Source organism: Schistocerca cancellata, chromosome 3, assembly GCF_023864275.1.
Source record: "Schistocerca cancellata isolate TAMUIC-IGC-003103 chromosome 3, iqSchCanc2.1, whole genome shotgun sequence".
Lineage (NCBI taxonomy): Eukaryota > Metazoa > Arthropoda > Insecta > Orthoptera > Acrididae > Schistocerca > Schistocerca cancellata.
The window spans coordinates 661,482,394-661,509,158 of NC_064628.1; the positions used below are offsets into that span (position 1 = coordinate 661,482,394).

At 45.1% G+C, this 26,765-nt stretch overlaps 1 protein-coding gene and 1 non-coding gene across 3 annotated transcripts in view; one reads left to right on the forward strand and one right to left on the reverse strand.

Moving 5' to 3' along the window:
* Positions 1–26,765, forward strand: part of LOC126175636 (integrin alpha-PS2-like) — an 836,969-nt gene that overhangs the window by 438,973 nt on the left and 371,231 nt on the right. For both annotated transcript variants that reach the window (XM_049922524.1, XM_049922526.1), the window contains exon 3: positions 5,155–5,249. In XM_049922524.1, coding sequence (XP_049778481.1) covers positions 5,155–5,249 — 95 coding nt within the window. The remainder of the gene's footprint in view (positions 1–5,154; positions 5,250–26,765) is intronic.
* Trnaa-cgc (transfer RNA alanine (anticodon CGC)) lies at positions 5,602–5,674 on the reverse strand. Its single transcript has one exon. It is a non-coding gene; the product is annotated as a tRNA-Ala (tRNA).

Sequence of the window (26,765 nt, forward strand, 5' to 3'; positions counted from 1 at the left end):
GTATTCCAATGATTTCAAATACAGCGTTGCTGTACTCTACGAAAAACACACTTCTTTGTCGCAATGACTTAGACATGAAACTTCGGCAGGGATGAAATTTACATTCGTATCCTGCCAACCAAGCTTTAAGTTTACCTTGGTTTCCCTAAACCGTTTAACGCAAGTGTGGGGTGGTTCCTTGGAAAATCACACGACTGACTTCATTCCCCCTCTCGACCATACTAAACCTGAGCTCCGTCTTCACTTACCTCACCATCGACATCACGTCAATCAATATTCTTAATTTCTTAGCGATTTCTTCTCAGTAACTTTATTATAATAACAGCGCTAACCGGTTTTCCGGTAATCGACAATGAATATGATGATCTAATGATGTAAAGGACGATTATGCTGTTACCAAAACAACTGGAATAGCAAGCTTTTAGGCAGTAAACAACTATATGGAGCTGATCTATTGCAGTTTCATTTGTTCCTATAGTACCTAGTAGCTCTTCAGTTATTCCACTGGGCGTGAATTCACCCTATTCAATCCTCGAACAAAGGAAAAAGTGATTGCGTTTCTTCAGTATGATACACTCTTTGACCATTTGGCTAAAGACTCTGAGCCTTAGACAGGCAGGTCATATTAACACCATTTTTCATACCTGTTTTAAGTGATAACTTATGATTGAGAAGACATAAAATAAAGACCAATTTCAAAGAGTTGTACTGTGAAACTATAACAGTGACATACAGCGCATGGGGAGGTATGATTAATTCCCACTAATAGCGTGAGCACAATACTCCGTCGTGAGGCCAGCTGTAGAATGCAATTTTTGTATTTGGGTAACAACATTCATCATAATTAGGCAGACTTGAGCAAGCTTCTCACTCAAACAGAAATACAAGGCCGTGAGTGACCGTAATAAATAATTTCTGGCCCAACTGATCTTTCGATTCGGAACCAGGAAAATCCACTGGGAACTTCTAACGCCCAATTGTTTGAAGAACTGATGGTAACGGTGTCTTGTTTCACCAGTTATGCATACAAACGGACACAGCTTGACTGCAAGCATATCGTGTTCGACTTTGAAGCCTTTGAGCTGACGTATCCCGTTACTGCTCATCGAATTATTAGCATTTCCAGGTTTGCTCATGACAGACCTATTGCGTTTCCAATGTGAAGAACACGTGATTGTAAGTCAGCAAATATTCAACGCAAAAACGGAGGCTGGCATATCTAGATCCATGTGACCAACACGAAAGCTATTATTTTTCTTTTTTCTTTTGTTATATTGTGGTTTATTAAACGCAACTCTTACTACTTCATCATTCCCTGTTAATGAAGCACTAATCGCCTACACGATAAGGCAGTGGACAGCACATGTTAAACTACTTTCTGTTCTACTAACAAAACAACTTGCAAAAATATCGTGTTTGCAAAGAAAGAAAACACTTTGCTTTAAATATCGTTGCGCCTTCTGAAACATTTCTGCAGTACCTTTTACAAATTCTACAGTTCACAGCAATATACACTCCTGGAAATTGAAATAAGAACACCGTGAATTCATTGTCCCAGGAAGGGGAAACTTTATTGACACATTCCTGGGGTCAGGTACATCACATGATCACACTGACAGAACCACAGGCACATAGACACAGGCAACAGAGCATGCTCAATGTCGGCACTAGTACAGTGTACATCCACCTTTCGCAGCAATGCAGGCTGCTATTCTCCCATGGAGACGATCGTAGAGATGCTGGATGTAGTCCTGTGGAACGGCTTGCCATGCCATTTCCACCTGGTGCCTCAGTTGGACCAGCGTTCGTGCTGGACGTGCAGACCGTGTGAGACGACGCTTCATCCAGTCCCAAACATGCTCAATGGGGGACAGATCCGGAGATCTTGCTGGCCAGGGTAGTTGACTTACACCTTCTAGAGCACGTTGGGTGGCACGGGATACATGCGGACGTGCATTGTCCTGTTGGAGCAGCAAGTTCCCTTGCCGGTCTAGGAATGGTAGAACGATGGGTTCGATGACGGTTTGGATGTACCGTGCACTATTCAGTGTCCCCTCGACGATCACCAGTGGTGTACGGCCAGTGTAGGAGATCGCTCCCCACACCATGATGCCGAGTGTTGGCCCTGTGTGCCTCGGTCGTATGCAGTCCTGATTGTGGCGCTCACCTGCACGGCGCCAAACACGCATACGACCATCATTGGCACCAAGGCAGAAGCGAATCTCATCGCTGAAGACGACACGTCTCCATTCGTCCCTCCATTCACGCCTGTCGCGACACCACTGGAGGCGGGCTGCACGATGTTGGGGCGTGAGCGGAAGACGGCCTAACGGTGTGCGGGACCGTAGCCCAGCTTCATGGAGACGGTTGCGAATGGTCCTCGCCGATACCCCAGGAGCAACAGTGTCCCTAATTTGCTGGGAAGTGGCGGTGCGGTCCCCTACGGCACTGCGTAGGATCCTACGGTCTTGGCGTGCATCCGTGCGTCGCTGCGGTCCAGTCCCAGGTCGACGGGCACGTGCACCTTCCACCGACCACTGGCGACAACATCGATGTACTGTGGAGACCTCACGCCCCACGTGTTGACCACCCGGCCTCCCGCATGCCCACTGTACGCCCTCGCTCAAAGTCCGTCAACTGCACATACGGTTCACGTCCACGCTGTCGCGGCATGCTACCAGTGTTAAAGACTGCGATGGAGCTCCGTATGCCACGGCAAACTGGCTGACACTGACGGCGGCGGTGCACAAATGCTGCGCAGCTAGCGCCATTCGACGGCCAACACCGCGGTTCCTGGTGTGTCCGCTGTGCCGTGCGTGTGATCATTGCTTGTACAGCCCTCTCGCAGTGTCCGGAGCAAGTATGGTGGGTCTGACACACCGGTGTCAATGTGTTCTTTTTTTCCATTTCCAGGAGTGTATGTTGCGATAAATCGAAAGCAGTAACTACACTTCAGTACTATCATCATCACCCCAAGTTAATTTTTCAACAGGAAAAGAGAGCAGTCGCGTCGCTGTCAGTGTTTAATCGACATTGCTTGTGTAACAATATAGCTTGCATACTGGAGAGCACTGGTGGAGCATCTTTCGTCATAATCTTAAGATTTTAGAAAAAGTTAGGATAAATGTCTATATCATACCTTTTTCACCTGTAGTCTTCAAGACGTACTGTGTTGCACACAATGGGCGCTACATGGCGGTTTGTACCTATCAGACTCGTTTTGCCCCCAACAACCTCCTCTCTCCACCCCCCCCCCCCCCCCCCCCCCGTGCCATGTCTGAGTGGAAAGCGGCACTAACCATTGTCGGTATACACCGAGGTGACAAAAGTCATGGGATAACGATATACACGTTGCGTTAGTACTGTAATTTGTACTCAGGTGATTCATGTGAAAATGTTTCCGACATTATTATGGCCGCACGACGATAATTAACAGATTTGATGACTGTATGGTAGTTGGAGCAAGACACATGGGACATTCCACTTCGGAAATCGTTAAGGAGTTAAATATTCCGAGATCCACAGTGTCAGGATTTTGCCGACAAAGCATGTTTCACGCATTACCTCACACCACGGACAACGCAATGGTCGACGGCCTTCACTTAATTACCGAAGCAGCGGCGATTGCGTAGAGTTTTCAGTGCTAACAAGCAACACTTCGTGGAATAACCGCAAAAACCAATGTGGGGCGTACGAGGAACTTATCCATTATGACAGTGCTCGAAGTTTGGCGTTGATGAGATATGGCAGCAGACAACCCATGTGAGTACCATTGCTAAAAGCACAACATCGCCTGAAGCGCCTCTCCTATCGGTTGGGCCTTAGATAACTGCAAAACCGTGGCCTGGTTGGATGAGCCCCATTTCAGTTGGCAAGAGCTGATGGTAGGGTTCGAGTCCGGCACAGACCGCACGGAGCCATGGGCCCAGGTTGTCAACAAGGGACTGTGCAAGCTAGTGGTGGCTCCATAATGGACTGGGCCGGCCGGTGTGGCCGTGCGGTTCTAAGCGCTTCAGTTTGGAACCGCGTGACCGCTACGGTCGCAGGTTCGAATCTTGCCTCGGGCATGGATGTGTGTGATGTCCTTAGGTTAGTTAGGTTTAAGTAGTTCTAAGTTCTAGGGGACTGATGACCTTAGTAGTTAAGTCCCATAGTGCTCAGAGCCATTTGAACCATAATGGACTGGCCTGTGTTTACATGGCATGGACTGGGTCCCCTGGGTCAACAGAAGCGATCATTGACTGGAAATGTTTATGTTCGGCAACTTGGATACCATTTGCAGCCCCTCATGGACTTCAAGTTTCCAAACAATTACGTCATGTCGCTGGGTCACAATTGTTCGTGATTGGTTTGAAGACCATCCTGGATAATTCGACCAAACGAGTTTGCCACCCTGATCGCCCAACATCAATCCCAACGAACATTTATGGGACATAGTCGAGGGGCCAGCTCGAGCACAACGTCCTGCACCGGCAACGCTTTCCGAATTATAGATAGTTATAGAGGCGTCTTGGCTTAGTAATTCTGCAGCAGACTTCCAACGACTAGTTGAGTCCACGTCACGTCGAGTTGCTTCACTACGGCGACCAAAAGTAGGTCCGACACGATATCAAGAGATATCCCATTACTTTTGTCACCTCAGTGTAACTCAATATAAACCTACTGCCTATCTCTAATTTTACCGTCGTGAGCAAAGAAAATGTGTGTTGGAAGAAGTAACACGCTTCTTGACTTGTATTGGAACACGCACGACCATAGTTTTGAAAGGAAGTTCTCCATAATGCGCCGGTTCTTGAGAACTTCTGGATTTCCCTCGCGCTGCGTAAACAAATCTGTAAAGAATAATGTGGTAAGAATATCTGACGAACAGTAGTAGAGAACTGGTCGAATAATGTTTCTGCAAGAACTACCTTCACAGGCGAATCACATGATATATACACAATTTCAAACTCGGAGCTTGAAAGCCTGGAAATTTATCTTAATTATCTTGAAGAGTAGCTTATGTAGGTGGTGCTATTTCTAGGTCACACTCTTAACAAAATTATAGCTTTAATCAATGCACACACACATGACCGTTATTCCATTTTCGACATGGTACATGCAGATTTACTATCAGTACGTGAAGTCTAATTAACGGTGTGTTTATGCTTGCAGGTAACAACAAGAACTCATCGGGAATGGACATCGACAGGAAGTCACACCAGTGGTTCGGCGCCACCGTACACAGCTCTGGCGACGGTGCAATCGTGGTAAGTGTGCAAGCGTTAGTGCTGCTGCTGCTCCTAGTTTAGCCCACAATTTCGCGGCAAACTTGCAAGCGCATTCTGCGGTACCTCAGACACAGATTCTGAAGTCGAGTGCAGTACTAAACGAAACATATACTAAAAATAACAGGCACATTGCTATCGTCACCGTTGAACCATTAGAGGAGGAGGAGGATATTAGTGTTTAACGTCCCGTCGACAACGAGGTCATTAGAGACGGAGCGCAAGCTCGGGTGAGGGAAGGATGGGGTAGGAAATCGGCCGTGCCCTTTCAAAGGAACCATCCCGGCATTTGCCTGAAGCGATTTAGGGAAATCACGGAAAACCTAAATCAGGATGGCCGGAGACGGGATTGAACCGTCGTCCTCCCGAATGCGAGTCCAGTGTGCTAACCACTGCACCACCTCGCTCGGTGAACCATTAGAAAAGTAGTGAAGGCGGAAGAGTAACGTAAACAATAGCTAGGTGGACTCTGGCCTTTGGTAGAGGACATCGCAAAATCATACAGATACGTCACGGAGCGAAGATAACTACCTAAAAAGACAAAAACAAAATCTTTCAGTTCTACGATATCGCACTGATTTTCTACAGCTAGCCGAGAGCTGTACTTGGGTAACAATGCTATTCTGTTAAGTCACTGTTCAGTCCATCTACACTGCTCAAAAGAAGTTGTGCACCTTAAATAAGACTTGAAAAGTTTGTGAGTCTCGTCGAAAACTTGTAACATGCTTCCTTGCCGCATAAGTGGACTGCGTCTCGGGTATTGCGTCCCGCGTCTGGTATCTAGTAGGAAGAGGGTTTTTCCGTAACCTGTCCAAATGGGGTATGGTCTAATGCCTACTATACGGACTTTAAGGGTGAGTTTTTTCCCGTCAGTGTTTCAATCCCTGCTGGAAGTAAACTTTGAAAACATATGACTGGAAGCACTCGTTGGACAAGAGTGCCCTATTACAAGCAGGAAATGGTTGATGGAAATGCCTGAATCATGTTGAAAACCTATGACTGGAAGCTGTTCGTTGGACAAGAGTGCCTTAGTGCGAGCAGGAAATGGCTTATGGAAATGCTTGAATCATGTCCCTGAGGCTGACAGTCTGAAAGGACTAAAAGCTTAAAATAATTTGTTGAGGCTACTTGGAGCCCACGAAATCTGAAAAGATGAGCCTGACCCGATATCTCTCAGGGTTGTTGGAAGCGAACCGTGAGCCCTTGAGAGGCGTGGGGGAGGGAGGGAGCAGGAGAATGCCCGTGGTATTTTACGTGTTGCGTGTATGATGTGAGGCGTGAGCGAGCTTAAATGGTCAATAAGGTGTTCTTCCAGCAGGGAAAGCTTGAAACAGAAGTACATTCCCATGAGCAGACTTAGAATCCTAATTAGTTTTCCGGTCATCTGGGCGAGTTTTGCGGTTTTGTGGGCGTGCACGTGATCGGCATCCTTATTGGATCGAGGAGCTAGCTGGAGGTGTTATACACGGGATGAACGTGTACTGTGGGGCTGACATTCTAGTCAGTGTGTGCACTGGAAACATTTAGCGCCTGGATTGTTGAAGCATCAAGGATTCGCCTAGAAACCATGAAACGTTCAAGGACGGAGTACAGGTCCTGTAATGGGAACTGCTGCGTGAGAGCTGCTGCTTCTGTCGGCAATGGTTTATGGCAGCTGAAGGTAGTGGCAGCTCGAGCACACTGGCGACCATGACAGAAACCCGGCACAAGCTATTAAATTTCCGTATCGCGTCTACCTATTAGTTCCCACTGTGGACTGGTGGTCAACATAACTCAGTGTACAACATGGTACTTGGGCAGCTTAGCCCTCCCTTTTAGCGCCCATTCTTGCTGCTCCATGGCTTTCGAAATTGCTCTTTTAATCTAGCACCATGTGCCCCACAACCTCTTCAAAAAATTATTCATTATTGATATATACTCCCCGAATGACGGTTTACGTAATTCAAAAGCAGATGGCATCTTCCTACCATAAATGACTAGTGCACCTTTGAGTTATAGCCTGGTGTTATGCATGATGTTCTCAATCACTGTGGTGACTATTCATGTAATAAAAACATTTTCCCTGTGGTTGCGTGCATCCATTCCATACGCCCATTCCTTGAGGGTGTAATGTACTTTTCGTAGCTTATGTATTTGCAATAATCTGCATAGCTGCTTCATTAACTCGTGCATGAAATTGGTACCATGCTCAGTTATCGCGGTCTCTTTTATCCCAACTCAGGAGGTGACATTCAGTTGCTCCTCATTGCCTGAGCTACTGTCTCTGCCTGCTGGTTTAGCATAAGAATCATAGGCAGATAACGTGAAACATGCGTGGACTCGGAATTCTAATCAGCGACTTTGTGACCATCTGGGCGAGTGTTGCAATTTTGTGTGCGTGTATTTGCTCGGGTGCAGAGGCCTCAAGTCAAATCACGTATCCAGGAGATAGCTGGTGGTGGTGTATAACGTATGGAATGGACGAACTGAGGAGCTGACATTCTTGTCATTGTGTGAACTGGCAACTGGATTTCTGAAGCATCTTGGATTCACTCATAAACCAGTGAACGTCTTGTAATGGGAAATGGTACATGAGAGGTGCCTTCTGCCAACAGTGGTTTGTGACGTCTGAAGGCAGTGGCTTCTCCAACAGACTGGCAGCTGTGACAGGAATCCGCGTCTACCTACCAGAGCCCGCTCTGGCCTGGTGGTTTAACTTTGTCCTTGGCCCAACACGGTGATTGGGCAGCTTATCCCTCCCCATTAGCATACCTTCCAGCTGCTCATAGCTTTTTAAATGGTCTTCTAACTTGTCGTCAGGAGCCCCACAACGGCTTTGCAAAATTATGCACCTCTGATACGACTTCCCAGGTAGTGGCTTACATAATTCAAAAGGAGAAGGCATCTTCTGATCATATATAACCTCATACAGTGATAATCCAGTACTTGGGCGCACACTCGAAATACATGCTGGTACCACACATGATAGCAGATGCCCGTCATAGTGATGATTTTTCAAGTAATAACGACACATTGAGTGTGGTTCTGTGCATCCATTAAGTCCTTCCATTCGCTTAAGGATGTATGCACCTTTTTTTAGCTTATGAATTTGTAGAAGTCTACATGACTGTTTCATTAACTCCAGCTAGAAATTTGTAATCAGTCATCGCGGTCTCTGTTCTCCCAAACTTTAAAAGTATATTAACTTATCATAACGAAAACGTGGTAAAGTTCCCCGAACTCAAATAAACCCGTAGCCGGCCGCGGTGACCGTGCGGTTCTGGCGCTGCAGTCCGGAACCGCGGGACTGCTACGGTCGCAGGTTCGAATCCTGCCTCGGGCATTGGTGTGTGTGATGTCCTTAGGTTAGTTAGGTTTAAGTAGTTCTAAGTTCTAGGGGACTAAGATGTTGAGTCCCATAGTGCTCAAAGCCATTTGAACCAAAATCCAGTAGTTCCCTAATGCGTGAGCTACTGCCTCTGCCCATTGGTTTGGCACAGTAACCATAGCCAAACTGAGATGTCTGTGGGCTTCTAGTTTGTGATGTCGTGGCCATCTGGTTGAGCGTTGCTGTTTTGTGAGTGTGCACCTCCTTGGGTGGAACAGAGGCTCCACATCAAATCACAGATGCAGGAGCTAGCTGGAGATGGAGTATAATTGATGGAGTGGATGTATTGAGCAGCTGACAATTTTTATCAGTGTGTGTGAACTGGCGACTTGTAGCGCTTAGTTCATTGAAGCAACTTGGGCTGACATAGAAACTGTGGAACATGAGAATGTGCTGTACAGACACTATAATCGGAACTAGTGGAGGAGAACTGCCCGCTGTCAGCAGCAATTTATGACGGCTAAAGGCAGTGGAAGGCACAGCAGACTGGCGACCGTGACAGGAATCCGGCGTGGGCTATTAGGCTTCCGTATCGCGTCCGCCTATTAGCTTCCACTGCTACCTGGTGAGAACTGCCCGCGGAAACGAGCACGTAAAATGCATAGGGCGTCGTGACAGGTGCTCCGCGGCTGCGATTAGCGGGCTGCCGCCGTCGGACTGTCGGCCAGCAGTTAATCTCGGCCGGCTGATGGTCGGGGCGTCGAACCTGTCGCGGCGGCGCGCGTGGGCCGGAAGTTTACGGCGCTCCGGCGTGTTCAGAGGCGCCGCCGGACACGCGGCACGCGGCTAATGGCCGCTAAATCAGCCAGTGGGTTTTGGGCGCCCGCCTGATGGACGTGGGAGCCCGCCGGCCAGTTTACATGCAAATGCACCGCCTAATGGCGCCACCTGCGCTCCACGTGCTCCTCAGCGGCGCGGCCACGGTCTGTGGCGTCGGCCTCACTGTACGGGCCCCTTAATGGCCCTGTATCTGTCTGGCACTACACACCTCGTCCCCTGCAGACTCACTCTTCCCATCGCCTTCTCGTTTCTCTCACTTGTTTCAAAACTGGCAAGCTCCACAAAGAAGTAAGTGTACATCGCAACAACTCAAGCCCTGTCAGCCTAGAGAGGCTTAGATTTTAGAAATCGAAAAGAAAACAGTTGTATTTACACTTACTATCGTGATGGAATGCGGGAACCCAGTCGTATGCTTCTCTCTGCAAACTGTGTAATGAAGGCCTCTATGAGGGGAAGTCTGTCTGACGTAACAGAACAAGAAACAGGAGTTGATATAGAAGAGATAAGGGATCGAGTATTAGAATCAGGGTTTAAAGGAGCTTTGGAGGACTTAAGACCAAATAATGCAGAAGGGGCAGATAACATCCTATCAGAATTTCTAAAATCATTGGGGGAAGTGGCAACTAAACGATTATTCACGTTGGTGTGTAGAATGTATTAGACTGGCGATATACCATCTGACTTTCGGAAAAACATCATCGACGCAATTCCGAAGATAGCAAAAGCCGACAAATCCCAGAATTATCGCACAATCGGCTTAACAGCTCATGCATCTAAGTTACTAACAAAAATAATATACAGAAGAATGGAAAAGAAAACTGAGGATGTGTTAGATGACGATTAGTTTCGCTTTGGGAAAGGTAGACACCAGAGAAGCAATTCCGACACTGCAGTCGATAATGGAAGCAATATTAAAGAAAAGTCAAGACACGTTCATAGGATTTATCGACCTGAAAAAAGCGTTCGACAATGTCAAATTATGCAAGATGTTCAAAATTCTGAGGAAAACAGGGGTAGAGACGGGTAATATACAACATGTACAAAAGACAAGAGGGAATAATAAGAAGAACGAAGTGCTCAGAAGGGTGTAAGACAGGGATGTAGTCTTTCGCCCCTAATGTTCAATCTATACATCGAAGAAACAATGATGGAAATAAAAGAAAGGTTCAAGAATGGACTCCCACCATTTGACATTGTCGACAGCTGTTTCCAGATCGGCAAATCCTGTGACCGTGTTCGACTTTTTTTCAGTATTACTTCCATTATCAACTGCCATGTCAAAACTGCCTCTTCGGTGCCAGTGTGAAAGGATATCAGCGATAAGATTCGCTGATGACATTGCCATCCTCAATGAAAGTGAAGAATAATTTCGGATCTGCTGAATGGTTCAAAATGGCTCTGAGCACTATGGGACTTAACATCTGCGGTCATCAGTCCCCTAGACCTTAGAACTACTTAAACCTAACTAACCTAAGGACATCACACACATCCATGCCCGAGGCAGGATTCGAACCTGCGACCTTAGCAGTCGCGCGGTTCCGGACAGAGCGCCTGAACCGCTAGACCACCGCGGCCGGCTCTGCTGAATGGAATGACCGGTCTAATGAGTATGGATTGAATGTAAATCGAGGAAAGACGAAAGTAATGAAAAATAGTATAAATAAGTATAGCGAGAAGCTTCACATCAGGACTGAGGTCACGAAGTAGATGCAGTTAAGGAATTCTGTTAGCTAGGCTCCAAAATAACCAATGAAGAACGGAGCGAGGTGTAGCACTGGCAAAAAGAGCAGTCCTGGCCAAGAGAAGTCTATTAGTATGAAACATAGGCCATAGGAAGGAATTTCTGGGAATGTACGTTTGGAGCACAGCATTTTATGGTAGAGACATATGGACTGTGGGGAAAACCAGAACAGAAGAGAATAGAAGCATTTGAGATTTTGTGCTATAACGAATGTTGCAAATTAGGTAGACTGATAAAGTAAGGAAAGAGAAGGTTCTGCACAGAATGGGAGAGGAAAGGAATGTATGGAAAACAATGAGTAGAAGAAGGGACAGGATGATAGGACATCTGTTAAAACATCACAGAATAACTTATGTGCTAATAGAGAGCTGTGCAAGGTAAGAACTGTAGAGGAAGTCAGAGATTGGAATATATTCAGTAAATAATTGAGGACTTAGGTTACGAGTACTATTATGAGATAAAAAGGTTGGCACAGTAGAGGAATTCGTGACGAACCGCGTCAAACCAGCCAGTCAGAAGAGTAATGAGTCAAAAAAGAAAGATGTCAGGACAGGATACTTGTGAAACTTCCTGGCAGATTAAAACTGTGTCCCGGGCCGAGACTCGAACTCGGGACCTTTTGCCTTTCGCGGGCAAGTGCTCTATCAACTGAGCTACCCAAGCACGACTCACGCCCCGTCCTCACAGCTTTACTTCTGCCAGTACTTCATCTCCTACCTTGCAAACTTTCGCAGGAGACCTTCTGTAAAGTTTGGACGGTAGGTGACGAGGTACTGGCAGAAGTAAAGCTGTGAGGACGGGGCGTGAGTCGTGCTTGGGTAGCTCAGTTGGTAGAGCACTTGCCGGCGAAAGGCAAAAGGTCCCGACTTCGAGTCTCGGCCCGGCACACAGTTTTAATCTGCCAGGAAGTTTCATATCAGTGCACACTCCGCTGCAGAGTGAAAATCTCATTCAGGATACTTGTGGTCAGAAAGTAAAAGGGAATGACGAAATAACATTGGTGGTATGTGTTAGGGTGTGAAAAGAAGTGAAATAACTTTTTCAGTGACATTGTTTGCTTAGAAATCTTTTACATAAAAATATCATAGCGCACAGAAACGTTATTCAATACTATATGTTCCACAATTGTGTCACTCCGAAGAGGTCTTCGAATCTTTTTCGTAAAAAACGCTTTGGCTTCAGAGAGTGTGTAGAACCTGAGAGAGCCACTGAGGTGCTGGCTGTGGGAATGCGCTGAGCTGTGGAGACGAGTGTGACTCCACGTGTCTGGGCGGTAACTGCGATGTGATGCGACGTGCACGGTACGTGTCTGCCGCGCTGTTGGCGCGAATGACTCGGCGGTCATGCGTTTGAGCAGTCGCGCGCTCGCAGCAGCTGCAACGTGGTGCTCTCCGCGCTCCCTCGCCGTCATTAAAAACATTAACAAGTTTCCAGGAACACGGCGGAGCCCACTCGCCCGGTAACTGCTTAGTAATGACGGCCGTCTGTGGGATGCAGCCCGTTCTACGCAGAACTCTCGCTACTCTGCACATGAGTAGGCAGATTCATTCCGTAATTAGGCAGATTCATTAATCGACCGTGACTTTCTCAAAAATATGAAAAGGTTTTCAAATACAGCTCTCAGTCAAAAAATTTATGGACTACTAAATTATTTATTTAACGACATTTTTCGAGGTGCTATCTCATCATCAGGCTATAAAATAGTAATATATATTTGTAATATATTACGTCAACCAACATCAGTGGTACGACAACAAGGCATGGAGAAGACATTGCAACAGACAACACCCGGATCGACATATCGATAGTCAACTCGAAACTAGCCTTGTTTTAACCGCGATCTTGTTTTCTGCACTGCTGATTTGTTTTGTGTTAGCGTGTTTTAAAGTGACCCTTGTGAAGTTTGTGAACAAAGATGTGTAAGTCCTAGAGAGCTGCGCAAGTACCGATACCTCAGCACATCACAATGAGACTGCCACACCACATTAATAGAATGAGTGATTGTTTTGTAAAAAAAAATATGTGAACAGCAGACCAATATACAAAGTGACATCGCCTCGTAGTAGGTTATCCTTGTCCCTCTCTATAGAATGACAACAGTCACATAAAGAAACTTGAATATCTGTACACACTTATGTGATATGTTTTTGAAATGCCACTATAGCCTGATGATGAAGTATCACCTCGAAACAAGTAGCTAAATAAATAATTTCTTAGTCAACAAATTGACTGACTGGTAGTGGTATTTGAAAACCATTTAAGATTCATTCCGATCTGAACTTGTGAAAAGTTGAGGCTCCATCTCATCAACTCGATAATGTGGGTATCCACTCAGAGAGTTGCAGTAGGCTTCCTTTCAAACAGTTCCTGGATCCATACTTCATCTACTGAGAATACCTAGGAGTAATCCACCAATTGCTCAACGTTTTCATTTTGAATTCTTAGCGATTGTTTCCATTACAGTATTTTGGTTGATAGTGAGTGGAAAGCGCAAAACAAAATGAGTATTTCATTTGCAGCTATTCTGCTTATGAAGGGTATCCAGGAGGAATGGTTAATATTCAGGGATACGACGTGAACGATCGTTCGAAACAAAAAACTCTAGTAAACTCGGACTCTATAATCCATACCTTAAGAGACATGAGAATTATAGTTCAGTTGAAGAGATATGTGTCACATTAGTGAATATGAAAAATGCTCATAGCCCTTAAGGAATGCAGTTTATAGGCCATCTTTACTACACATTTGTCCTTTGAGTAATCATTCCTGTCATGTCAATGAGTACTGATCATTCGCACTGGTACACGCCATACAGAGAGGATGTTAGTTACTACGTGAATGAATAATGATATATAAAACGTGGCTTACAAAAATGGAATTTTGATGAGATACACGTACAGGGCAGTAAGTAAAAAAAGTCTAAGCACCATGCTGTTGGTGAATGTCCACAAAAGTTGTATTTATTTCATTCAGTAAATAGCCTGTTTATTCGTCCTGGGACACACCGCAGAGAGGACATTAGATACCACGCGAATTAAAAATGAACTGCTACAAAACGTGGTAAAAGCACGGCATTTTCATGGGATACAGGTATACGGCAGCAAGGAAAAGAAGTCTACGCACTATGCTGTCGGTGGGTGTCCACAAAAGTTGTATTTATTTTGTTCAGTAAATAGCCTGTAGTTTTAAGGAGCGTGCCGAGTTATTAAACATTATAGATTCTGAAAGTGGCGATTGTTGTGAGGGCGGAGATAGATAGTTCTGTGTCAGAAGGCTGTGGCCGAGCGATTCTAGGCGCTCCAATCCGAAACCGCGCTGCTGCTACGGTCGCAGGTTCGAATCCTGCCTCGGGCATGGATGTGTCTGATGCTCCTAGGTTTAAGTAGCTCTAAGTCTAGGGGGCTGATGACCTCAGATATTAAGTCCCATAGTGCTTACAGCTATTTGAACCATTTGAAGGCACTTTCCCGGAAGATTTGCCTGTTTTACTCGGAAGGAGTACCCTTTGTCGCCGATAGGCGCACTGGAAGTCGCGACATAAGCAGCCCTCATTCCGCTCAAGGCAGCTCTTGCCGTATGCACGTTCCCCGCCGGCTGCTGCTATGGCGATCGTTGTCCGTGGCAGTTGTGACATTCACCGTATCGCGACGCCGCGGCGGTGAATGAAGACGAAGTGTGCATTAGACTTACAACGCACTGGTCTGGAGGACAAACACACACACCCATGCCCGAGGGAGGACTCGAACCTCCGCCGGGACCAGCCGCACAGTCCATGACTGCCGCGCCTAGACCGCTCGGCTAAACCCGCGCGGCCCGCGATGACGGTTGCCGTGTAATGGGACGAGGCTTTCCTGCCGTTCATGCAGGCCTGTTCATGTATCAGGAACGCTGGTGTCCTGACCCAGTATGGCAGGTTGATCAGGAAGACTCCAGTATCCACCTATCTGCAAAATGGCCAAAATGGCTCTAAACACTATGGGACTTAACATCTGAGGTCATCCGTCCCCTTGTCCGCAGCTCGTGGTCGTGCGGTAGCGTTCTCGCTTCCAACGCCCGGGTTCCCGGGTTCGATTCCCGACGGGGTCAGGGATTTTCTCTGCCTCTTGATGACTGGGTGTTGTGTGCTGTCCTTAGGTTAGTTAGGTTTAAGTAGTTCTAAGGGACTGATGACCATAGATGTTAAGTCCCATAGTGCTCAGAGCCATTTTGAACCATCAGTCCCCTAGTCTTAGAACTACTTAAAGCTAACTAACCTAAGAACATCACACTCATCCATGCCCGAGGCAGGATTCAAACCTGCGACTGTAGCAGCAGCGCGGTTTCGGGCTGAAGCTCCTAGAACCTCTCGGCCACAGCGGACGACTCCACCTACCTGCGACAGGGGCAGACTGATGTTGAACTCTGAGACTGGTCATTATGGGGAGGTAGCCATCTCTCCCCATAGCGGCTGTCGTTGCTGAGTAGAGTGCAAGAAATCCACAACAGACTTGTTCCAGACATCACTTTGCTGTAATCATGGAAGCGAGTGTGAACATTTTGCACCTAATCATCCAATATGACCCACTACCTTACGAGCTAACATGTTAGGGTATTTATGGAGCGAAGTAGTGGCCAATGGTTACCCGATGTCACTCGACATGAGCGCATAGGTCTGGTTATGACGAAGGTGTCAGCGGTTCCTACTCTGTCGTGCTTGCTTAAAATTCAAGTGGCTCTGAGCACTATGGGACTTAACATCTTAGGTCATCAGTCCCCTAGAACTTAGAACTACTTAAACCTAACTAACCTAAGGACATCACACACATCCATGCCCGAGGCAGGATTCGAACCTGCGACCGAAGCAGTCCCGCGGTTCCGGACTGCAGCGCCTAGAACCGCAAGACCACCGCGGCCGGCCGTGCTTGCTTAACTTTGCATTATCAGTCTCGTTTCCTTAATCAAATAACCAGGTTAACGTGACCCCTGCCTACTGCACTTCTGCTGTCCGCTGGCTGGCTCGTCGTAAGCGCCGATATCGTGTTTTTCGTGACCCATTCTCTGAATCTTTTCGATGCCCGCCGTCCTGCAACTAGCCTACGTAAGCTGGAGAAGTGCTCTAGGATTGGTTGCATTATAGTTTCGTGTGCCACTTTCTGCACAATTCTTCCTCAGAGGCCTCCCAACAAATCTCCCTGTTCAATACGTCTTCCCCATCACTGGTTCTAGGCGTTCGTCCCATTTAACCTATGGAAGGAGCCTACGCGTACCCTGGAAACGTTGAACTAGTGTCAACGACTAATCCTACCACCGGAAAACATTGGAGAAAACCGGCAGACGCACAAAATTGGACCTCTTCAACATAAAAAATTTTGACAACTTCATTAACTACTGAATAACTGTTAAGAGGGGAAGATGTCTTACTATCAGACAAGTGCAAACAAGTCATGAGACATTTAGCATTGCAAGAAACGCGCAGAGTGGTAAATGACTGAAGACCAAATTGAAGGCCTGAAGACGACGCAAGAAAGCCTTCATGAACAATTCGTTAGTGATACCTTTGTAAGATCAGACATGGAGATGAAATCAGCTAATATCATGGACACAAACAAAGTTTAAATTTTATGAGTTGAGCTGTTATTATGTCAGTGAACAAACCATCTAATATTGCTTTTACCTTCCATAAGCCACGTAAATTTCATAACCTAAACATTAAGATCGTATTGATTGGTTGGTTGAGTTGGGGGAGGGGACCAAACAGCGAGGTCATCAGTCTCATCTGATTAGGGAAGTATGGGGAAGGAAGTCGGCCATGCCCTTTCAAAGAACCATCCCGAAATTTGCTTGAAGCGATTTAGGGAAACCACAGACAACCTAAATCAGGATGGCCGGAAACGTGTTTGAATCGTCGTCCTCCCGAATGCGAGCCTAGTGTGCCAACCTCACTCGGTGATCGTATTGGGAGATTTTAATTATCAAATTGTCAACTGGGGATATAATTCAGCTTATAGAAATGGCAAGAAATGGGAAGTCGGACAGAAAGAGAGAGACTGATGCCAATTTCTGATTTAGGAACCAGATTTTAATTTTTAAGACATTTCCAGGGGCAGATGCGGACTCTGATCTTAATTCATTGTTTACGAGCTGTAGATTAAAACTGAAGAAATTGGAAAATGGCTGGACATTAAAAAGATAGGACCTTCAGAGGGAGCATTATACAACGGTTGACTAGAAGAGGGAAAAGGAGTACTGTAGAAGACGAATGGTTGGCTTTAAGAGATGAAATAGTGAAGGCAGCAGAGGATCAGATAGTAAAAAGAAGGCAAGACCTAATAGGAACCCTTTGATAACACAAGAGGTATTGAATTTAATTGATGAAAGAAGAAAATTTAAAAATGCAGCAAAAGAAGGAGGCGAAAGGGAGTACAAATGTTTAAAACATGAGATTGACAGGAAGAGCAAAATTGCTAAGCACGAATGGCTGGAGGAAAAATGTAAGGATTTAGAAGCGTATTTCACCGGGCGAAATATGTATAACGCCAACAGAAAAATTAAAGAGGCGTTTGGGGAAAAGAGGAGCAGGTGCGTGAATATCAAGAGTTCAGATGGTAAACCAGTCCATAGAAAGAAGGAAAAAGGTGAAAGGTGGGAAGAGTATATAGAGGGTCTATACAAGATAGACGAACTTGAAAACAGTTTTATAAAAATGGAAGAGGACGTATATGAAGATGAGACGGGAGATGTGATACTGCGAGGAGAATTTGACACAGCGCTGAAAGATCTGTGTCGAAATAAGGACCCGGGAGTAGACGATATCCCGTCTGAACTACTGACAGACTTGGAAGAGCCAGATGTATGAGACACTTGAAGTACCCTCAGACTTCAAGAGCAATGTAGTAATTCCAATATCAAAGAAAGCAGTTGGAGGTGTGAAATTTATCGGATAATCAGTTTAACAAGTCACTGTTGTAAAATGTTAACACGAAATCTTTACAGAAGACTGGAAAAACTTGTACAAGCAGATCTTGAGGAAGACCAGTCTGGATTCCGGAGAAATGTAGGAACACTCGAGGCAATACTGACCCTACGACTTGTATTAAAAGATAGGTTAAGGAAAGGCAAACCTACATTTATAGCATTTGTGGACTTAGAGGAAGCTTTTGACACTGTTTGAGACTCTGAAGGTAGGAAGGGTTAAATACAGGAAAGGAAACGCTATTTACAACTTTCACAGAAACCAGACGGCAGTTGGAAGAGTCGAGGGGCATGAAAGGGCAACAGTTGTTGAGAAGGGAGTAAGACAGGGTTGTAGCCTATCCCCAAAGTTATTCGATATGTACATTGAACAAGCAGTAAAAGAAACCAAAGGAAAATTTGGAGCAGGAATTAAAGTTCAGGGACAAGCAAAAAAACTTTGAGGTTTGTCGATAACATTGTAATGTATGTAAGTAGAGAGGATATAAAATGTAGACTGACAACGTCAGGAAAAGCATTTATGAAGAAGAGAAGTTTGTTAACATAGGATATAGGTTTAAGTGTTAAGTTTTTCTGAAGATATTTGTCTGGAGTGTACCATGTACGAAAGTGAAACATGGACGATATACAGTTTGGAAAAAAAGAGAGTAGAAGCTTTCGAAATGTGGTGCTACAGGAGAATGCTGAAGACTAGATGGGTCAATCAAGCAGCTAATGAGGAGGTACTGAATAGAACTGGGGAGACAGGAAAGTTGTTGGAAAACTTGATCAAAAGAAGGAATCTGTTGATAGGACACGTTCTGAGACATCAAAGGATTACCAGTTTAGTTTCGGAGGGTATTGTGAGTGGTAAAAATCGTAAGCAGATTCAGAAAGACGCAGGTTGCGGTAGTTATTCGGGAATAAAGAGGCTCGCCCAAGATAGAGTAGTATGGAGAGCTGCATTAAAATCAGCCTTCGGATTGAAGATCACAACAACAAGCAACGAACCGCCATGGCTGTCATCAGATAGTATAAGATACAGGATTCTTTGCTTTTGCTGTAGGCATTACAAGTATTTATATTTAAATGAACTATTATTCATTACGATAAATGGAAATTCTGTCAGTCGTTCTGCATCTACAATCGTGCCTGCTAATTCAGACAGTTACCTATACATCATAATGCTTGTACCTTTGTGCAGAAATTTTTGTTTCTGTTATTTAACCAACTGACCACCAGATAACGGTCTTTTATGTGAACCACTAAACCTGGCGGCCTTGTAGCTCACCTGTTCGTTACTTCGTATCCGCTCCGTCGGTAATGATGTTTCTTGTCATGACTAGCTGAACGAAAATCTTATATTGAAGTAACAAAACTGTGGTCTATAGGTAATAATTCATGTGCGCTTGATAGAATCCTCCATCTCACTTAACGTCAGAGGTGACGCGTTGGCTAACACGCTGGACTCGCATTCGAGAGGACGACGGCTCAAATCACCGTCCGCCCATCAAGAAATACGTTTTCCGCTATTTCCCCAAATCAATTGAGGAAAATTCCCGAATGGTTTCTCTAGATGGACACTGCCATTTCCTACGCCATCCTTCCCTAATCCGAGTTTGTGCTCGGTCTCTGATGATCTGTTGCCGACGGAACTTTAAACTCTACTCTTCCTTCTTTCCGTTCCGCTTCTAGTCTGCTTTGCCATTTGTACACTTCCTCTCACCCAGAAAGCATCTTTCACAATTGCCAATACGTTCCATCCGTCTTCCATGATTTGGCTACTTGGCGTAAACTCGTATATTACTCAGTCATGATGATCATCGTCTTCTTCTTCTTCTTCTTCTTCTTCTTCGTCAGCATCAGGAAGAAGAACATAATTTGAAATAGGAACAGAAGATATGTGTTAATGAACTTAATGAAGCTACCAGAGTGGAGAACCAAATAAAATAGGAAGTATAATTGAAACAAATAAATGGAGTCACTTGCAGAATAAAAGTACCTATGGCTGAAAAGAGCTAAGCTCTAGCTGCAGCCCACCCTCAGCAGAGGGGATGAAAGTTAAAAAAAAGTGTGATTCACTCGCTGCTATTCCTCACAGCTCTCCGTTTCTCTCATCTTGCTTCTTCTTAAACCAATATCCGCAGTAAATAGGCCGTGCATTCTACTGAAAATTCGTCCACATCTTCTTCAGTTACAACTGGGGGAGCGACGACACATTGAACCTTATATTTCGGATTTACAGGGTCGTCAGAAGCATTTTCTCTGATTTTTTTGGCAGATATTTGCGATTTCTTGTTTCCAGTATGTAGCTGGAGTCAGTCCAAATAAATAGAGCTCAACACGTCTCTCAAGTGACCCCCAGCCCCGACAGAAAGTGTCAGTTCGTTTCTCGTTACGAGCAAAATGTTTTTTAAAGCGGACTTTTATGTGCCCGTTCGATAGAGTGGTCCGAAACTAGTCTAGTGTCACATTTGTTTCAACAATGTGTATTAACAGGGAGTACTAACGGGAACAGAAAAACACGAAAAAAACCAGAACTCCAGCAGCAGTTAGTGAATAGCGCTGTCGCGTGGCGGCAGCGGTCAGAGTGTGCCAGGGAAGTGCAGTCGCCGCTGGAATATTGGTTATCCTTGGTGTTTTACTGTCGCTGTTAATACGGGATCTATAAAACGAATATCGCACTACACCCATGAGCACGTAAAATAACGCTTTAAAAATCATTTTGCACGTAAAGGGAAACAAACAGGCGTTTTCTGTCGGCACTGGGAGTCGTGGGAAAGACGTGATGAGCAGTATGTGTATGGGCTGATTGCAGCTGTAGACTGCAAAAACTAAATTGTAAGTATCTACTGAAATACCAGAGAAAATGTGCTTGACACCCTTATATATTCCTTGCTAGATCTCCTTTCACCTACATCATTGCTACTTTGACAGCAAAGGTGCAGAACTGAACTGCTGCTCATGACATAGACATTTCGAGTATTAAGACACACCTGTGGTAGAATGTTTCGACAGTTATTCCCGTGATCCCTAAGTAAAACGTACGATGGTGGCAGTATAAGAAAACAGATTACGACGAGTCGTGCGGCATGTAGGCAGTCATTGCTCCCTATCTCAGGAGATGACTCAAACAGGACACAAAATTGATAATATTGACCAGGAAAGATGATGATGATTCGGATTGGGGGGCGCTCAACTGCGGGGTTATCAGCACCCGTACAGATTCCCAACCTTTAAAAATGGTTCAAATGGCTCTGAGCGGGACTTAACATCTGAGGTCGTCAGTACCCTAGAACTTAGAACTACTTAAACCTAACTAACCTAAGGACATCACACACATCCATGCCCGAGGCAGGATTCGAACCTGCGACCGTAGCGTTCGCGCGGTTCCAGACAAGCGCCTAGAACCGCTCGGCCACACAGGCCGGCCCTACCCTTTACTTAGTCCAATCTCGCCACGTACATGAATGACAATGAAACGATGTGGACAACAGAAACACCCAGTCATCTCGAGGCAGGTGAAAATTCCAGAGCCCGCCGGGAATCGAACACTGGACCCCGTGCTCGGGAAGCGAGAACGCGACCGCGAGACCACGAGCTGCGGACACCAGGAAAGCATTCCACCATTTACTACACTGTGGATTACAGTGTGTGAATGTAACTGTAGTCGTTTTCGTGTGACTCTTGTAAGTTACAAACTATGGAGAGTGAAAGCGCGAGCTTTCATTCATAACGTTGGTAAGCATCAGGTGGCTCTGCAGTCTTGGGAGACTGCCCCTCACATTTCCTCCCGTTCTTCTCGCTCTCCCGGTCCCCGTTCCTCTTGTAAAGTCCATCAACCGCCGGAGGCAGCAGACGACGCAGGTGATGGACGAGCGTGGGGTCGTTACCGCGGCCCTATGATTAACACCTGGTAACTACTGTCGGTCCGAGGATTGTGGCACTAAGTGGCAGACGTACGTACCGTCGTAATTGCCATTGACTAACGCATTCCGTTGTCAGTACCTCCCATCAGTATCTTTGATACAAGATGGTTTTTCTGTTTTCTGCTGTGTACTCCAACTCCCCACTGTGCACAAATTCATTTCGTTAATTTTCTTTATTGCCACAGATAATAGAGTTCTCAGGAGGAAAAAGTTTCTCTCTCACCAGTCCCCGCACCTCGTCTGCATTCTGCTTCAATCGCTCATTCGTTCTTTACAAGATGAGATAGTGAAAGCGAAAGCGTGAGCCAGTGACGCATTTGAACTGACGGTCGCCCGGGCTGCATTGCCACAGCAGTCTCTGCTGCTGAACATTTTATGGTACAGAATCGCGTGCGTAAGTTACAGTCTGGCTGACGTCTACCGCGTTGCTGACTTCCGTAGTAGAAACATACAGCCATGCTGTTTCTAGTTTTACACAAGCAACTGACGCAGTTCCTCATGATGCAACACCACCACCACCACCACCACCACCACCACCATCATCATCATCATCATCATTACCGTCGTGAATTCGACATCCACTGCCGACCACCGTGGCCGAGCGGTTCTAGGCGCCTCAGTCTGGAACCGCGCGAGTGCTACGGTCGCAGGTTCGAATCCTGCATTGGGTATGGATGTTTGTGATGTCCTTAGGTTAGTTAGGTGTAAGTAGTTCTAAGTTCTAGGGGACTAATGACCTCAGATGTTAAGTCCCATAGTGCTCAGAGCCATTTGAACCATTCGATATCCACTGCTGCATAAAAGTGGCCTCTAATCTTTTTCAAGCGATACAGTCATCAGCTATACGTGCCTATTTTTTTAATGTCATCTTTACAATTTCAATTAACTTGTCGTCTCGATCTTTTATTCTCTCCTGCATACCAGCAAACAGTTACCTTAGTCCGTTTTTCATCTTCTGACTACATGCACCGTCTCTCTTTCTTTTAATTTTCATCGCGGCTGTAATTAAGCCGCCAGGTCCAGTTGTTTGTATTCCTGTTTCTTTTAACCGTAATCTTGCTTCTTCTTAAACCAGTATCTCTAGTAAATAACCTGTGCGTTCTACTGAAATGCTTGCGTCACAGACTTTACCTTTACTTTGTCTTTTGCTAACACATAATCTATTTCAATGCCCTATGCGTCATCTGCGTCTATTGCTTATGAAACCGGAGTTCACACTGATGAGCTATCTCCAGCCAAGCAGTTTAAATCTGATGGTGTTGCGTAATGTATTGAACCTGGTCATACGTTAGTAAAAAACTTTGCATTCGAGGCAGAAACCTTTTGTAGTGCTGACAGTACTGCAATCGCCAAATCTTATTGATGACGTCACCCTCTCAGGAAGTTCATGAGTCACTACCATGAGCCATAAGACGCGTGTTGATTGTTCACCAAAAGCACGACGGTTTTTCTTTTTCTTTTTTTTTCTTTTTTTCTTTCTTGTCCTGTCGATCCAGTGACGAGCACAGCTTGCCAAAACTCAGTAACCAGTTATGTTGTGAATCTGCACCATACTACTTTACTTTAGTCTTATTACAATTAATTTTTAGGCTCTCTATCAAACTTGCTCTATTAAATTCCTCTATTAGTTTACTTGAAGACATGCGGCAACCAATCACATTTATGCTGCGTCATTTATGCCAAGACGTGTTTCGGGTTTTCGTACATCTTAGACTGGCGTAATACGTTCGTTTCTTCATCGATACTACGTTTCTGTCGATATTTTGAAGGCTTCAGCCACCCTTCGTAACGTAAAAACTCTTTTACCCACCTCGTTCCCCAAGTTATATATTTTAGTTTAATTAGTAGTTAGCTGCACTTATTTTTCTTGTGCAACTAGTAGCTTGTTCTTTTCGCGTTTCTTTTACCTTCACAGATGCAGCACAAATGACTGTTTATATCGGGAAGTACATATAAAGTCCAGTTATAATTTATACACATTCCAAAATTAATTGCGAAAGTCGTGTATATGTCTAATGCCTCTAAAGGATTAGAGAATGAAAAAGTCGCATGCTTTATTAATATATGCAAGGACTTCAAAAAGAAGCTACACGTGTCGTCTCACACAAAGACCATTGCGCGACAAGATTGGGACATTGTCAGAATGGAATACATGTTCTGGGTTTCCTGCAGAGACAGTACTACTGCGCTACGGATAAAAAGGGAGTAAGACAGGCATGTAGTCTTTCTCCTCTACTGTTCAGTCTGTTCACCAAAGAAACAATGATAAAGTTAAAAGAAATGTTCAGGAGTGGAGTTAAAGTTCAAGGTGAAAGTATATCAATTATACGATTCGCGGATGACATTGCTATCCTGAGTGAAGTGAAGAAGAATTACATGATTTACTGAATGGAATGAACAGTCTAATGAGTACAGAATATGGACTGAGAGTAAATCGAAGAAAGACGAGAGTAATGAGAAGTAGCAGAAATGAGAACAGTGACAAACTTAACATCAGGACTGATGGTCACGAAGTAGATGAAGTTAAGGAATTCTATTATCTAGGCAGCAAAATAACCATTGAGGGACGGAGGAAGGAGGACATCAAAAGTAGACCAGCACTACCAAAAATGGCATTACTAGTATCAAATATAGGCCTTAAATTGAGGAAGAAATTTCTGAAAAAAATGGTGCAAATGGCTCTGAGCACTATGGGACTTAACATCTGAGGTCATCAGTCCACTAGAACTTAGAACTACTTAAACCTAACTAACCTAAGGACATCACACACATCCATGCCGGAGGCAGGATTCGAACCTGCTACCGTAGCAGTCGCGTGGCTCCGGACTGAAGCGCCTAGAACCGCTCGGCCACCATGGCCGGCGAAATCTCTGAGAATGTACGTTTGGAGCACAGCATTCTATGGTAATGAAACATGGACTGTGAGTAAACCGGAACAGAAGAGAATCGAAGCATTTGAGATGGGGTGCTGTAGATGAACGTTGAAAATTAGGTGGACTCGTAAGGTGAGAAATGAGGAGGTTCTGCGCAGAGTCGGAGAGGAAAGGAATATGTGGAAAACCTCCCAAACTTTGCTAGTTCTGCAGGTTCGCAGGAGAGCTTCTGTAAAGTTTGGGAGGTAGAAGACGAGGTACTGGCAGAAGTAAAGCTGTGAGGACGGGGCGTGAGTCGCGCTTGGGTAGCTCAGTTGGTAGAGCACTTGCCGCAAAAGGCAAATGTCCCGAATTCGAGTCTCGGCCCGGTACACAGTTTCAATCTGCCAGGAAGTTTCATATCAGCGCACACTCCGCTGCAGAGTGAAAATCTTATTCTGGATTAACAGCATGTTATCTTGGGCGGAGAGTCGTTGACAGATCGAGAAGTAATTCAAGCATTAGGGACTGATGACCTTAGCAGTTAAGTCCCATAAGATTTCACACACACATTTCAATTCAAGCATACAGCATGGAAGTATGTTGGGATCCTTATTTTTCATGTTTACGTTAATCACCTTGCATGTAATATGAAGAGTAACTTCATACTTTTCGCAGATGATGCACTTACCCGTAGTGAAGTAGTGTCTGAAAAAGCTGCAGAAATGTTCATTCAGATGTTGATAAGATTTCAAAGTGGTGCAAAGAATGGCAACTATCTTTCCATGTTCCAAATCGAAAAACTGTGTACTCCGCAAAACTCATAAACGTATCATCTAACAATATCGTGAAGGTACGGTTTCAGTTGGTCGCTTCATGTAAATACCTGGGTGTTACAATTTGTAGGGGTATGAAATGGAACAATCACATGGGCTCATTCGTAGGTAAAACAGGTGACAGACTTCGGTTCATTGGTATAATACTAGGAAAATGCAATCAGTCTAAAAAGGAGACAGCTTATAAAACACACGCGCGAAACATCCTAGAACGTTGCTCAAGAGTGTAGGACCTGTACCAAACACAGCAATAGGAATACTGATCGTATACAGATAATGGTCACAGGATTGTCTAATTCACTGGAAGTCGTCACGGAAATGTTGAAATACCTGCATTGGCAGACTCTTGAAGATAGACACAAATTGTTTCTCAAAACCTGTTTTCAAATTTTCGGGATCCAGTTGTAAGTGAACAATCTACAGATATTCTACAGTCACCTGCTTATCGCCTACATAAGCATCGCGAAGACAAAACTGGACCAAGTACATTACTGTGAGAGCCATTTAAGTGGACTTCCTTCTTCCTCTTCGTACGCGACTGGAATCTGAAGAAACCCTAACGTGGTGCCATGCTAAATATCATCTGGCGAAACCTTCACAGAGATTTTCAGCATACATATACTATGTGATCTATAGTAACCGTACACCTGTGTGTGCTGCGAAACTGATCACTGCATGTCAGGAGAGGCAGACCGGGCAGCACAAAAGGAGGTGGGAAGTATTGTAAGGAGAGAGTCAGCAACGACAGAATGTGTCGATCAGGAGAGTTCTGTGACTTATGAACGTTCGATGTCACCTGAGCAACAAATCGATCGATCTGGTACACTTCAACCTAAGTAAACCTGCACAGGCCTACTACTGGTCGACTGCTACGGTCGCAGGTTCGAATCCTGCCTCGGGCATGGATGTGTGTGATGTCCTTAGGTTAGTTAGGTTTAAGTAGTTCTAAGTTCTAGGGGACTGATGACCACAGATGTTAAGTCCCATAGTGCTCAGAGCCATTTGAACCATTTGAACCTACTACTGGTGTTGTGACAGTGAAGTGTACACGAGAAGGAACAGC